The 12,537-nt window shown below is 39.8% G+C and overlaps 2 protein-coding genes across 2 annotated transcripts; both read right to left on the bottom strand.

Moving 5' to 3' along the window:
* Positions 1–2,980: 2,980 nt before the first annotated feature.
* Positions 2,981–6,524, bottom strand: asb11 (ankyrin repeat and SOCS box containing 11). The gene is made up of 7 exons (XM_069713648.1): positions 6,428–6,524; positions 5,913–5,992; positions 5,682–5,789; positions 4,764–4,918; positions 4,563–4,714; positions 3,197–3,385; positions 2,981–3,105 (listed from the first exon to the last, which is right to left on the bottom strand). The coding sequence occupies exons 1-7, from the start codon at positions 6,522–6,524 to the stop codon at positions 2,981–2,983; spliced, it is 906 nt and encodes a 301-aa protein (XP_069569749.1).
* Positions 6,525–7,322: 798 nt separating this feature from the next.
* piga (phosphatidylinositol glycan anchor biosynthesis, class A) lies at positions 7,323–12,400 on the bottom strand. Its single transcript, XM_069713608.1, has 7 exons — positions 12,287–12,400; positions 11,142–11,615; positions 10,783–11,053; positions 9,876–10,008; positions 9,375–9,507; positions 8,869–9,075; positions 7,323–8,137 (listed from the first exon to the last, which is right to left on the bottom strand). Exons 2-7 carry the CDS (start codon positions 11,577–11,579, stop codon positions 7,850–7,852), a joined length of 1,470 nt encoding a protein of 489 aa, XP_069569709.1. The 5' UTR covers positions 11,580–11,615; positions 12,287–12,400; the 3' UTR covers positions 7,323–7,849.
* Positions 12,401–12,537: the final 137 nt, after the last annotated feature.

The raw sequence follows: 12,537 nt of genomic DNA, 5'->3' as shown, positions 1-12,537 counted from the left end.
AGAAGAAGAAGAAGAAGAAGGAGAAGGAGAAGAAGAAGAAGAAGAAGCGTTGTTGTCGGTCTATGCCAGGGTCTCAGAAGAGATCATTTCCTTTTCACTTTCTTGTGTTCTAACTCGAACTGCCAACAACCAACGAACTGACATGACACAGGTGACACTGTTTGGATCTTTGGGAAGTGACGTCCAAAAACACAGCTGCAATTACTGCTGACTGCCATGGGTGCCACCAAAAAGAAAGAACACTGAGATCGAGATTGTAACTTTAACATGTTCTTCAGGACGAGAGTCACTTGCTATTTTAGTTGATGAGTGGTTAATATTAAAAACAACAATAACGGAAAAAAAAAACTTAATAATTGATTATTTTAAAATATCTATTGGCAGTATAAGAGGTGATTTGGCTTTAAAACAAAAGTTTTGGTCAAAAGACAGATGTAGTCTCCACAGATCTGAAGCTGCTTGTTACAAATACAATACAGCGTCTCCATTTGCTTAAGAGCAATTTTTTTTTTTTGCATGTTCCCTGACAACTAAATCTAACATTAAAACAGATCCTGATTGTCGGTGTGTTCTCTTTGTGTTATAAATTAAATTATGATAAAAATCAGATGTGCTCAGCTTCTACTTGTGGTATGAACCATTCATGAAACAGATTTATCAATTCATTTAAAAATATTTATTGTGCATATTAATACAGTATTTCCTTATTATATATTTGCCAAGTGTTGTTATTAAAAGAAATGTCACCTATTACACATTGTGTACGTATTGATTTACTGTATAATGTGAGGTTGCTAATGGTGCATTTGTTGGCTTTGCTTCTGCGTGTACATACAAATTTAGCAGCTATTTGTTAATTCTTAATTAAGTGTTTAAATAGTAACTTAACACTCGCTGAAGGTCTTGTTTCAGGTTTATGTGTAATATATTAGGCAGAAACTGGCTATTGCAAATAACTGTTTTCATTATTGATTTGTCTGTTGGTTATTTTGATGAATATTCAGTTAAATGTTGAGTCAGAAAATATAATTACAAAAATAATGTTTTGTTTTGTTTGCTCAAAAGTGCAAAACCCACAAATATTAAATTGACATTGATTAGAAACAGTGACATTTGAAAAAAAAAAAAAAAAAAAACCCATTAAAACAGCGTTATGAGTGGATGCATAGTGGATGTTGGTCCAATATTTTGGTCAAGACTGATCAATTTAAAGAAGAGTTGGGTGGATTGTAATGACATGTGGACAGATTCCCTTGTGATGGATTCATTTCCATTAAGTGTTTTGTTGATGGCTATCAGTTTAACAGAGTGCAACACTCTATATAAATGTGCAAATGACAGAACTGTAAAGTAAACTTGTTTTGGTTTTGTGTCATCAATGAAAAAATGTTTAATATCTGGATGTTTCTGTACAATTACACTTCATTTGATCTGCATGACTCCCTCCTGTTGTCCTTTTTAAGACCATCCATTATCTATACCTGCTTTATCCTGAACACGGTCACGGGGGCGCTGGGCGAAGGCAGGGTACACCCTGGACAAGTCGCCAGTTATCATAATAATAATAATAATAATAATAATAATAATAATATATAGTAATATTATATATTTTTAGTCATACTATTTTCTCTTGGGTAACTAGTGAGTTTGGGGATGAGGAGCGGAAAGCTCAGAATGTCATATATCCCTCCTTCAGAAGCTTTGCTGAAGGCTTTTCTTTGCTATTCAGGGTAAATAAATGTCAAGTTAAATCTACTCAAATAAGGTCTTTCAGGTCTCTGCAGAGGTGACCTTTCAGGGTGGCATCTGAATAAAGGAAATTAGTGCCCCTTGAGCAACTCAGTAACACAACGCAGTCTATTCCACAGTTCTTTAGATCCTTCACGCTTGCTGCTGTTTTCATTGTCATTGATTGTCTTTTATAATTTCCTGCTACTCAATTTAAAACCCTTATTCTGGGTTGTCGCATGTATACGGATTTTAACAGTTCATTATATATTTACTGCATATCCACTGATGTAAAACACACAACTCCAGAACACTGTGCTTTTTCCCACTAAAATCTTTCCAGTTGTCTTCTCATCAGGTTGGTGTCTGAGTTTCCTCACTCACAACCTGTCGATCACTAATGTGCCAAAAACATTACTGACACTTTTTACACAATAAAAGACATATTCCGCGTCGATAGAGAGGCTTATAGGTTTTGGTTATAGTATTTTGTGGGATCAGACGTTGTAATAGTCAAAATGGCATCTTATAGAGGTTCAAAGGAGCAATTCATGCATTCTTCCTCTTCAAAACCTGGTGCCTACGTTACTCACAATGCAACTTGGCAGATAGAGCAGGTACAGATTCACGTGTCTCTCCAGCCACCTGATGTTATATGACAAAGGGCACAATGTGGGAAGACGCTTCACCAAGCAACCAGGCTGTCTGGTTTACTTTTAAATATATTTGAGTTGGTAGGAAGGAATCAACAAGTTTTGATGACTTACCAGAAGAACAAGATCTTCATCTCTGGCTGATGTTGAACCCATAATTTTTCTGAAGAAACACAAATCTATTCAAACCTTTTTTGTACATCTGTCACAAATTTGCATCACTGCCAAAATGATTAGTTTTAATATGAAATATTCACAGTGTTTAAAGGCCAAAACACTTTTACAAACAAAATAACTTGATAAATTAACCTTTAAAAACATTCCCAATGGAGAGCTTTAGTTTAAGTATAAAAATACAAAACCTGATATGTAACAGTCACTGAAATATAGTTTTCCACTCTTGTATCAAAAATGTTCCTTTTGAGTTTGACCTAAACTGCAACAAATATAATATAAAAACAACTGTCATAAAATAGAGATGAAAATTGAATCCTATACTGAATGTGGAGGTGTTTTTTCCTTGTATAGGAGTCGCAAAGCAAAAATGTGCGGACGAATCAATGTATGTTGAGCATGTCAACCTACAAAAGCACAGTGTCTCACTGGTAAAGAAGGAAGTCCTTGATACTGTGAGGAAGGAAGAGGCTGGGAGCTCTGTGCAGACGACTCCTTCCGAGACTTCGACGAACACAGAAACGACACAGCTGAGACAGAGAGCAGGGACCTGGGCAAAGGAGAGAGGACATAGCTGTTAAATAAAAAAAATTAAACAGGGTAATGGATTGTGAGTGGTGCGTCAGTATGTTACAACACACCTCTTTTCTGCAGTGCAAGTCTCGCTGCGCTGTTTGGCGTCGACAGACCCAGAGGAGTCTTTCCCTCAGCGTTCCTGCAGGACCCATCAGCACCGAAGTCCAGCAGGCGGTCCACCACGTCAGCTCTGGCACCCCGAACTGCAGCATGTAAAGGACTGTCCTGCCCACATCCTAATTGAACATCTGCTCCTACACATACAGAAAAACAGAAAAAAAATGTAACACCTGATACCAAGTAAAACGGCCAAATTACATGATGTAAACACCAAAAGCCCTCATGTGCTCTATAGAGTTACTTTAAGTACTGTGTGGTTGGAAACAATATACACAGTGAAAGGTAGCAACTAATGGAAAAGTGGAACTGGTGAAACTTAGAGCAGAGCATTAAATAATATTAAATGATTTGCAGTAAAGTCTGACAGCTCTTAAATTAGACTGACTAGAAATGCCATACAAATAAATGTGCTGCTGTGAACTGCGGAAGCCTGCTTTTATGTTAAAATGGAAAGTGAGAGGGAGGCAAAGAAATGGTCAAAATCAATCAGGGAACAGCGGGGACAAAAGCAGCAACATCAGCTGCATTCAATAATTCCAAGGCTGCAATGAATTCTGTAATCATTTTCTTTGTTTATTAATTGGCACGACATTTTTCATTTTGTCTATAAAATCACAGAAAACAGAGCGACATGTCTGTTCCATAGTGTATAGTGATGTCCTCTCAAACCCTGGAATAAAAATATTTTTTCTATCTGTAATTTAAAAATGTTACATTATCACTCTTATCATGTACACTCTTATTGTGTCGGCTGAATAAATCGTTTGATGCTCCTATTTCTTGGAATTGAAACGACCTCAGAACTACAGCTGTGATGTCTGCACCAATGCTAACAGGTCAGGAGAAGTTTGCATTAAAAAATAAGTAAAATTCGCAGATAAAAAAGAAGAAAAGAGGCTTTCTGAAAGCAGCTCGGACAAAGTTTGTTGTGAACACAGCTTAGTACAGGCATTTCTGAGTGGTTTAATATTAGCATGTGACCCGTTAGTTTTTTCCACTATATCCTCAAGTCTGGATAGCAGGGGTTCTTGCTGCAGTTGGAGTTTTCTAAATGTAGGCAATGAGAACTCACCGTTTAAGAACTGGTTTTAATGTTTGACTTAATGTTGCATCTTACATAGGACCCTTAGAGTGTTTTAGTTCTCAGGGATATTTTGTTTAACTGTTTATCACTTCTTATTTCATATATTTTTGTGCAGAACTAGAGGTGAAACTAACAAAAGGCTACAGCTAAAAGAACAGCTGAGGTTTCCACTTTATACATTCGTCTGTTAGGGGGATAGACATTTGTCTGAGTCTTTTTGTTGTTACCTGAATACAGCAACGCCTCCACACAGGTTGCAGCCCCAGCCAGGCAGGCAGAATAGAGCGGCGTCCCCACCACCAGCAGCTCCGAGTCTATACAAGCCCCACAGGACAGCAGCAGCTCCAGACACTCTCTGTGATATGGTGAAGGTACAACACTGCATCACAATCTCTCCTGAGACGCCTTTTCCATTTTTGCACAGACACACACCTTTCTTTGCAGCCTCATGGATGGGTGATACCAGATGGTAGGTGGTGTGGATGGAGGCACTGTGCTGCAGGATGAGCCGGACACAAGCAGCACTCCCACTGCTGCAAGAGTTGAAGAGAGGTGTGGCGCCATCTATTGTCACTGCCTCTGCCTACAGAGGGACACAAATACCCAAGCACAGCAGACTTCATGTCATCACTGTTGTTTCTAGTAAAACAAAACAACTACAAGGGTTTGGATGATTACTTCATTGATACAGAATTACACTCTGGTCAACAACAAAGAAAAACTTTTTTTCAAAAAACATTTGCAATTGTAAAGACTGTAATGCTTAAACTCTGTGAAGTTTAAGTCTTTTAAGAAAAGGCTGATTGGCTAAATAAACTTTCTGTACTGGTATTATGCAGTCGGTTAACAGCCCTAGACTTTGTATTTCTACTTTTACTTACAAATTCAGTCAAAATGTAAGTAATTTCAGAAAATATTCCCAATTTCATGTTTTGACAAGAAATCACAGTGATAATGACAATTAACCTTTTTCTCTAATCTTTTCAAATCTTGATTGTAGAGGATTCTTAACAGGCTTGTGGTGGTCAAATGTTTTTGAGACCAACTGGTCAATCAATATGTAAAAGAAGCGACAATCACAACATTCGTAAATCCTTTTTCTTCTTCTGTAGTCAAATAGTTATCCAAGTTAAGCTTAACAATATTGAAATTGAAGCTGACCAGCTGCTCTGATTCCCAAATATCTAAACTATGTCCCACCTGACATTTGGACCTCTGTCTGGACAAAGACCTTTAACATCCAAATCAGTCTCATTGATTCAAACTTGTATGATAAAATAAAACTTGTTTTTAGGGTGTTAATTTGGATGATAAATGCTGTAGAATTAAATTGACAGTCTTCTTACATTTGCACCATTATCCAGCAGGAACTTGGCACAAGCATAACGACCACCGAGACAAGCCTCGTGGACAGGAGACACTCGGTCCATGGTGAGCGTGTCTACATGGAAGCCCTGCAGGGGAGATGAGAGGATAATACTGTCAGATATTAATTTAAATTTGATCACATGAAATGATTGCGTGTTGCACTGGGAGGACATGATGTAAAACTCCAGAAAGACCTGTATTAGTTGTACCTGAGTCATCAGGGTCCTCAGGTGGAGCAGTCTGCCCTGATAAGCCGCTTCATGCAGAGGAGTTCTGTCTGACCAGGAGTCTGAGAGGCAGAGGAAAGGATCAGGAAGGTCTCCACATTCATAACATGGTGAACTTGCTCTGTCCATTGTAATGTTACAATAACTTCATTTGAATGCCTGTTTTTTGGGTTTTTCAGGGTCATTTTAATTGTTAAGCACCAAAACAACTGAACTAAAAGCATTCAGAGTTTGGTTGGGTTCTGCAAAGCCAGACAACAAACTTGACATGCAAAGTTTTTAAGTCTCAACCAATATGTAAATCTGATTACAAAAATAGTAACTTTTAAAAAACTTAAAACTATAAAGAGACAAGTCTAAAATTGTCTTTATTGTTTAATGCAAAGCTAAACCACACGTATTGGAAAGTTTGTGCATTTGCTCAAGAAGTAACGTCTTTTAATTTCTCTAAAAACACAACTGAACCGAACAACTAAAAAATAGCAGAATAAACTTACCAGCCATCAGCGAGTTGCATGGCAGCCCCCCATAGATGTACAGAGGCCTCTGCCAAGATTGTGGCCACAGGGAAACCTCTGTTTGAACAGCAGCCATGATTCAAATGAAACAACAGCAGACCCTTCTGTGACTGTCCAGGATTGTCCAGGACGCAAGCTCACCCAGTCGGATGCACAAACATGAAGTAGACCTTCCTCCCCTTCTTATCTGGGTCCTGGCCACTTCCTCCACATTACCACATTTAGTCCACAGCATGTACTGTACATGACAATGGATACTGAAATGGTGCTGTGCTGACACACCTTGGAGAAAACACTTAGTTATGCATTCTACAAAACAGAGGAACACACACAGGCATGGACACGTTTCTCAAACTTTGGATATTTGGAGGACACAAGAGCAGTGTTTTGCTGAACCTGTGAAATGTGGATGTGCAGTATTTTCTGTGATGACAACATATTTTTAGTTGAATGCACAGTACTTACTATCAAAAGCTGCGATTGAAACGCTGTCACTACATGAACTATGTAACTCAAGGGATATCTCATAATGAAAAGCTCTAAAACACATTCACTTCTCCAAATGCACAGTCAAAAACATAGAAGCTCTACATGTAGACACGTATATGCATAAAAAAGTTTAGTATTTTCAGTTTAGTTTCTTCTTAAATGAGGCTCATTTAGACACAATGCGATGTTGACACAAATCCCCACTGTTAGCCTTGAAAACACACCCCTCTATCTCCTCACGTTTCACAGCTACTCTGTGTTTTGTCTGGCGCTCTTCCTTCCAGAGCTGCCTCTTCCGTAAAACTAACTCCAAAAATATAGTTGTTTAATGTATCTAGAAGATGAAACAATTTAAATAAAATGACATGTAAGAACAGATTATACTTTAGCAAGTATGCTTTATTTTCCAGATCTGACTGTTTTGAAGTCAAACTCCCACATTTACATATAAATATGTAACATCTAAAACAAAAGAATGGTGTTCATAAAGTTTGAATTGGGACTAAACAATGTGCTCTGATGACAGCTTCACAAATCTGTGAATTTTAGTATTAAACAAAAACATGAGGTCTGCTGATAACTGAACGTAAGATACTGCAGCTTTGCTTCCCAGTGAGTGTACAAGTAGTCAGCCCTTTCTGTCCTTCGGTTCAGTGCAACCTGTACGGTACACAACAAATTAAAAAGTGCTTATAAACTGCTATAGATTTAATTTTTTTTATAAAAAACATCTATTAGATAGGATGCTTTCACACAAGGTCCCTTTTGGTGAGTAAATGTAAACAATGTTCTGGGTGACCATGAGCACATTCAGCATTAAGTAGTCATGTTTAAAATGTTTGTTAGCACCATGAAAAGCACATACAACACCCTGTAAACAGCTGGAGGTAAGGCAGAGCAGGTTTGGAGATATCACTGCGATGAGGTTTCTGTCTCTGCTGCTCGCTTCATGGCACGTTTGGAGAAACCCTGATTTCCGTTGCTTGTTTCCTGCCTCCACAGGCCGCGAGGGCCGGTGCCGTCCACAGCGACGTCCATGACCCGGTCTGGCACCAACCATCGAAGGAGCAGCAGGAAGAGGAAGTCTAACACGGCTACAAACGCAAAGATGGAGCCAGCCACGGGGCCGCAGTGGGCCCTTAGCCTCCGTAACCGTCTGTCCAGGGGAAGAACCTCCTCCCCGGCCACGCTGTCGTACACCTGAGAGGAAAAACACAGTGATGAGTGGCTACAAACAATTCAGCATCTATCGTAGGCTCAGCTGTGTGGACCATTTACACTCACAAGAGACAACAGGATACTCGGACAAATCCGGTTACGCAGGAAAACCACGTGTTTCGGTAACCTGGTTACTTCTTCTGTGTACACATTCATCAGCTGGGTAATCAGATCGCGTCCCGTACTTTGTATCTTATTTTAAAAGCAGGTCTTCACAGTTGTATCTCATGATGCAAAGATGCTTGAATTTGAAAAAGAATCAACTCTTTAACGACTTCTCTAAACTTCAAAAGGCTACATAAGTGTAAACGCACTGCAAGTAGAGATGCAGTATGTCTCCGAAAATGTTACGCCACTCAGTTATCTGTCCAAATAATTAAGAACTTCATTGTAAAATATGCTAAGTTTCTTGATAAAACGTTGAGGATAAAAGCCCGTGTTGAAAAAAGACTAAAACGTACAGGTAGAATTTAACTACAACTCTAAAAAAGGTGCATTTCGCCACAAAAAGTCAAATCATACATCTTAAAATTGTGTGAGAGAAAGAGGTAGAGATTACAATGCTGAAGAAGGTGAAAACACAATCTGCAGCTTCCGTCTGTTTACTGTATTCTTGTATTTTCAGCTGTCTGACCAACCAAAAAGGACACGATTCAGTGTAAATCCATAATACATATTGCAGTGATACTACCAGGAAATTTTGGTCAACCTACTTTCTCAGTCCTCTCTGCCACGTTTCTCCAGGTGTAGAGTTTTTGTACACGTTCGTGGATGGAGGCGGGAGAGGGGACGGAGCCCGACCGATGCTGGGCAATGACTGTTTCCAGACCAGCACACAATGAGCGCACAGTGGGTTCACACAGGGTGATCAGGTCCTCAGGTAACACCTCAGGGATGCCCCCCACACGAGTGCTTACCACCTTTGAGATAAGAGGAATGGATGTTCATATTTCATACAAACACACAGCTATAAATGTAAATGAATAAATGAGAATAAATACTATTTCTAACAGAATAAAATATTTCATGGTCTGGCTGTCTTGGGTCGAAGTGTCACATCTGTCTTTCCCTTCAATCCGGTGACAGGTGACTTTAAAGATCATTTTTCCTTGTAAAACAAACTGACTTGTTGGCCTCGGTATTGTGCCATTGGACTGAAATCCTGCACAGCCTACTTAGTGCTCGATTTCTTTGAATTATTGTATGAATGACAACAAACCTGCAGTCCACAGCTGGCTCCCTCCAAGATGGCCATGCAGAACGCTTCAGTCAGCGATGTGTTGAGGAAGATGTGACCCTGAACCAAAACGCCACACACATCTTTGTGCTCCAGAGCACCGAGCAGACGCACCCTGCACAGATTCAGTTTAAAGACTTTAGTCACATCAGCATTGATACACACAAACCGAGTGTTCAACCCTCCATACTAGACTCCCGTCACAGGATCATTTCTGAAAACACAGTTGAACTCGCTGTATTTTCATACACAACAATGCGTATCTGCAATCCTTCCCACACATTGTGTAAATATTCAAGACAGTGTTGCCAAGTTTCAGATCATGAAATGTCTCTGCTTTACCACTGAGACATAAGATTAAACATGAAAGTAAAGCGGTGCCATTTCACAGCATTTTTTCCAACCAAAGACATGTCCTTAAAAGCAGTGTAGTTGTTGCTTTCCTATGAAATAACCTCTGGAAATATGAGCATCCAGCGGTACCTGTCATGCAGTTGGTATTTCTCTCTCACTTCCTCCAACACAATTCTCTTCGGTCCCTCTCCGCCGATTAAGAAGTGTAGATTAGGATATTTGAGGCAGAGCTCTGGGATTATTCCACCGAGAAGATCAATTCCTGAAGAGAGGAAAAGAAAGTGAACGCGTGTTTTCTCAATGACAGTGACGTAATTCTTAATCGAACCTTATTAAAGAAACTGGATTGTTGAGGCTGATATGTAAAAAGATAATTGAGTGTTTGGAAATTACAGATTAACCAGTATTCATTTTTTAGATAAACATGTTACATACAGTGCTCTCTTATAGACAACTACAGTGTGTATTATATAAACATTGTTAATAATTTAATTAAAATGTTTTGTGCTGCAATTTCATGCTACTGTCCTTATGGTCCAACATGTGAGCTAAAACTGTACATCTGTGAAAATACAAAATTAACTGATATAAAGTCCTGATTTGTCTGTTAAGGTGCGATCATAATTTGTATATAATATATATAGATATATACTGTACTGTATATACTGTGCATTTTATATTTTATATTTTTTACAGCTATTTTACTGCTATTTTATTGCTTTTCTATTATTCTATTATTATCTTATTGCTTCTGTATGCTGCTGTAGCGGAAAAAAAAAATTTCCCCTCGGGGATTAATAAAGTAAGTAACTACCTAACCTAACCTAACCTAACCTAACCTAATTAATGTTGTCTTTCTCCTGTTTTTAGATGCACTGATGAAAGTGTAAAATAAGGCCCGCAACTGGACAAAAATGGGGGCCTGAACTTTGTTTCCAAAACAAGGGCAGTGTCTGATTCATCCCGGCACCCTGCAGCTACAAGTACGACCTACCTTAAAAGTGGGAAGAAGTCAAACACAATAACTTCTCTTTACCTTTGCGGTAGACGAGACGGCTGATGACGACGATCGTGATCCTGTCATCTTGGCGCTGGGAGGGGTCGGGGGTGAAGTCTGTCGGGTCGACAGCGTTGGGAATAACAGATACTATCTCCGGGTTGAGCGCCGCACGGAGTACCGTGTTCTCTTTGCTGGTGTACGACACGCACACGATGTGGTTGGTGTCACACAGCGTCACGGTCAGAAGCTTGTTGGTCAGCACGGAGCTGACGTCGGCAAAGCCGAAGAGCGAGTGGTCAGTGAACACCTGAAAATGATAGCGCTCTTTAGCCTCGTCGGCAAATTATGTGCAACACAATGGCGTTAAACCCGTCGAATCATTTTGAGTCACGCACCGTGTTGAGGCCCATGGTCTTGGCGTGGAACAGCGCATCATGGCCCATGGCGGAGAAGGAGCTGTGTGCGTGCACCACGGTGATGCGCTCCCTGACAAACACACAGCGCAGCAGCGGGAGGCTGTGGAAGCAGGTGGTGGCTGTGGACTGGTTGTACATCACCTGCAGGGGCAGGTAGTACACCTTCAGCCCGTTGGTCAGGTACCTGACGCCCTTCCTCCTGTCGTAAGCGTGGGTGACAATTACCACCTTGTGTCCCTTTTCGATCAGACACTGGGAGAGCTGGTAGATGTGGCTTTCTACTCCCCCCATGTTTGGATAGAAGAAGTCAGACACCATGCAGATGTTGTGTTTCCCGCTGTCGACCTCTGCAGGAGCTCCAGAGTGTCTCTGGGATGGAGAGTTCTTCACAGCTGCCGCTCTCCTTCGTTGGCCCATTGTCGATTCCTCTTGTGGATGTGCACTCGATCAGTGCTGGAAATAATCAATTTAATCCTTAATGGGTGAATTGACATGAATGTACTTACTCCACCAGTGTTTTATCAATTTATGTCAATTTTAAAAGTAAATGTACCAAACATTAAGCTCTGAAACGGTTGAATAATCTATTAGTTGAGAGGGTTTCTGCCTATTGGGTATAAAATGTAAATATTTTTGAATTTATTAATATATCCCATTGCATATCAGGATATTGTGAACCCTACCGCATAAAAGGAAAACCTAAACAACTTAATTAAATCTAATAAAAAAAAACGATCTGCCACAAATTCTACTTTTACAGCCAGAGGACCAAAATATTCAGTTTCTTTTGACACTGTCAGAAAGTGTTAATTCAATGATACTGCGTGTTTATTACCGAGGTAATAGTCTGTGGTGCATTTAAATTGAAGTGTATTTTTAATGTTTGTCTCCTGGTGTTTGTAAATGGAGTGGGCACAACTTTAGAAACAGTCAATAGTTAAGATGCAACACCTCTTTAACAGACACAGCTGATTTATGACTGAGCTATTGCATCAAATTGCATTTTATTATACAAGCCGGATTTAACAGTATTTGCATACGTTAGCATCGAGCTAACAAACTTTGTTATCTGACCGCTGTAATAGCATTACAGCACGCCGTTTCCGTCGTGCAGACTGTCTTACCTTGGACAAAACGTCAGTCTCGTTTCAGCCTGTGAAAACACACGCAATCATGTTTTTTTTTAGATGCGGACTCATTTCTGCTCGCTAGCCCCGAGCTAGCCTGTTAGCCATGTGTAGTACTTCCTGGTGTCTACGTCACAAGGCAACGAAGACGTAACACAGCGTGGCTGCGGCTCTGATATACGATTATATACGATTATATACGATTAGATTTGACTGATTACTACATAGGAACCATTCAAAGTTAACTA

Source organism: Brachyistius frenatus, unplaced genomic scaffold, assembly GCF_029030835.1.
Source record: "Brachyistius frenatus isolate BFR_SWC_R1_liver_20210118 unplaced genomic scaffold, ASM2903083v1 Contig_120, whole genome shotgun sequence".
Lineage (NCBI taxonomy): Eukaryota > Metazoa > Chordata > Actinopteri > Embiotocidae > Brachyistius > Brachyistius frenatus.
This window is presented reverse-complemented; position numbering and strand designations above follow the sequence as displayed.

Coding starts and splice junctions, on each gene's coding strand:
- asb11 (XM_069713648.1), bottom strand. CDS start 6,524: ATGGCTGCTGTTCAAACAGAGGTTTCCCTGTGGCCACAATCTTGGCAG. Junction 3,386..4,562: donor GGAGGCGTTGCTGTATTCAG/GTAACAACAAAA, acceptor CTGTATGTGTAG/GAGCAGATGTTCAATTAGGA. Junction 3,106..3,196: donor ACTTGCACTGCAGAAAAGAG/GTGTGTTGTAAC, acceptor TCCTTTGCCCAG/GTCCCTGCTCTCTGTCTCAG.
- piga (XM_069713608.1), bottom strand. CDS start 11,579: ATGGGCCAACGAAGGAGAGCGGCAGCTGTGAAGAACTCTCCATCCCAG. Junction 11,054..11,141: donor AGACCATGGGCCTCAACACG/GTGCGTGACTCA, acceptor TATCATTTTCAG/GTGTTCACTGACCACTCGCT. Junction 10,009..10,782: donor CCGTCTCGTCTACCGCAAAG/GTAAAGAGAAGT, acceptor TCCTCTCTTCAG/GAATTGATCTTCTCGGTGGA.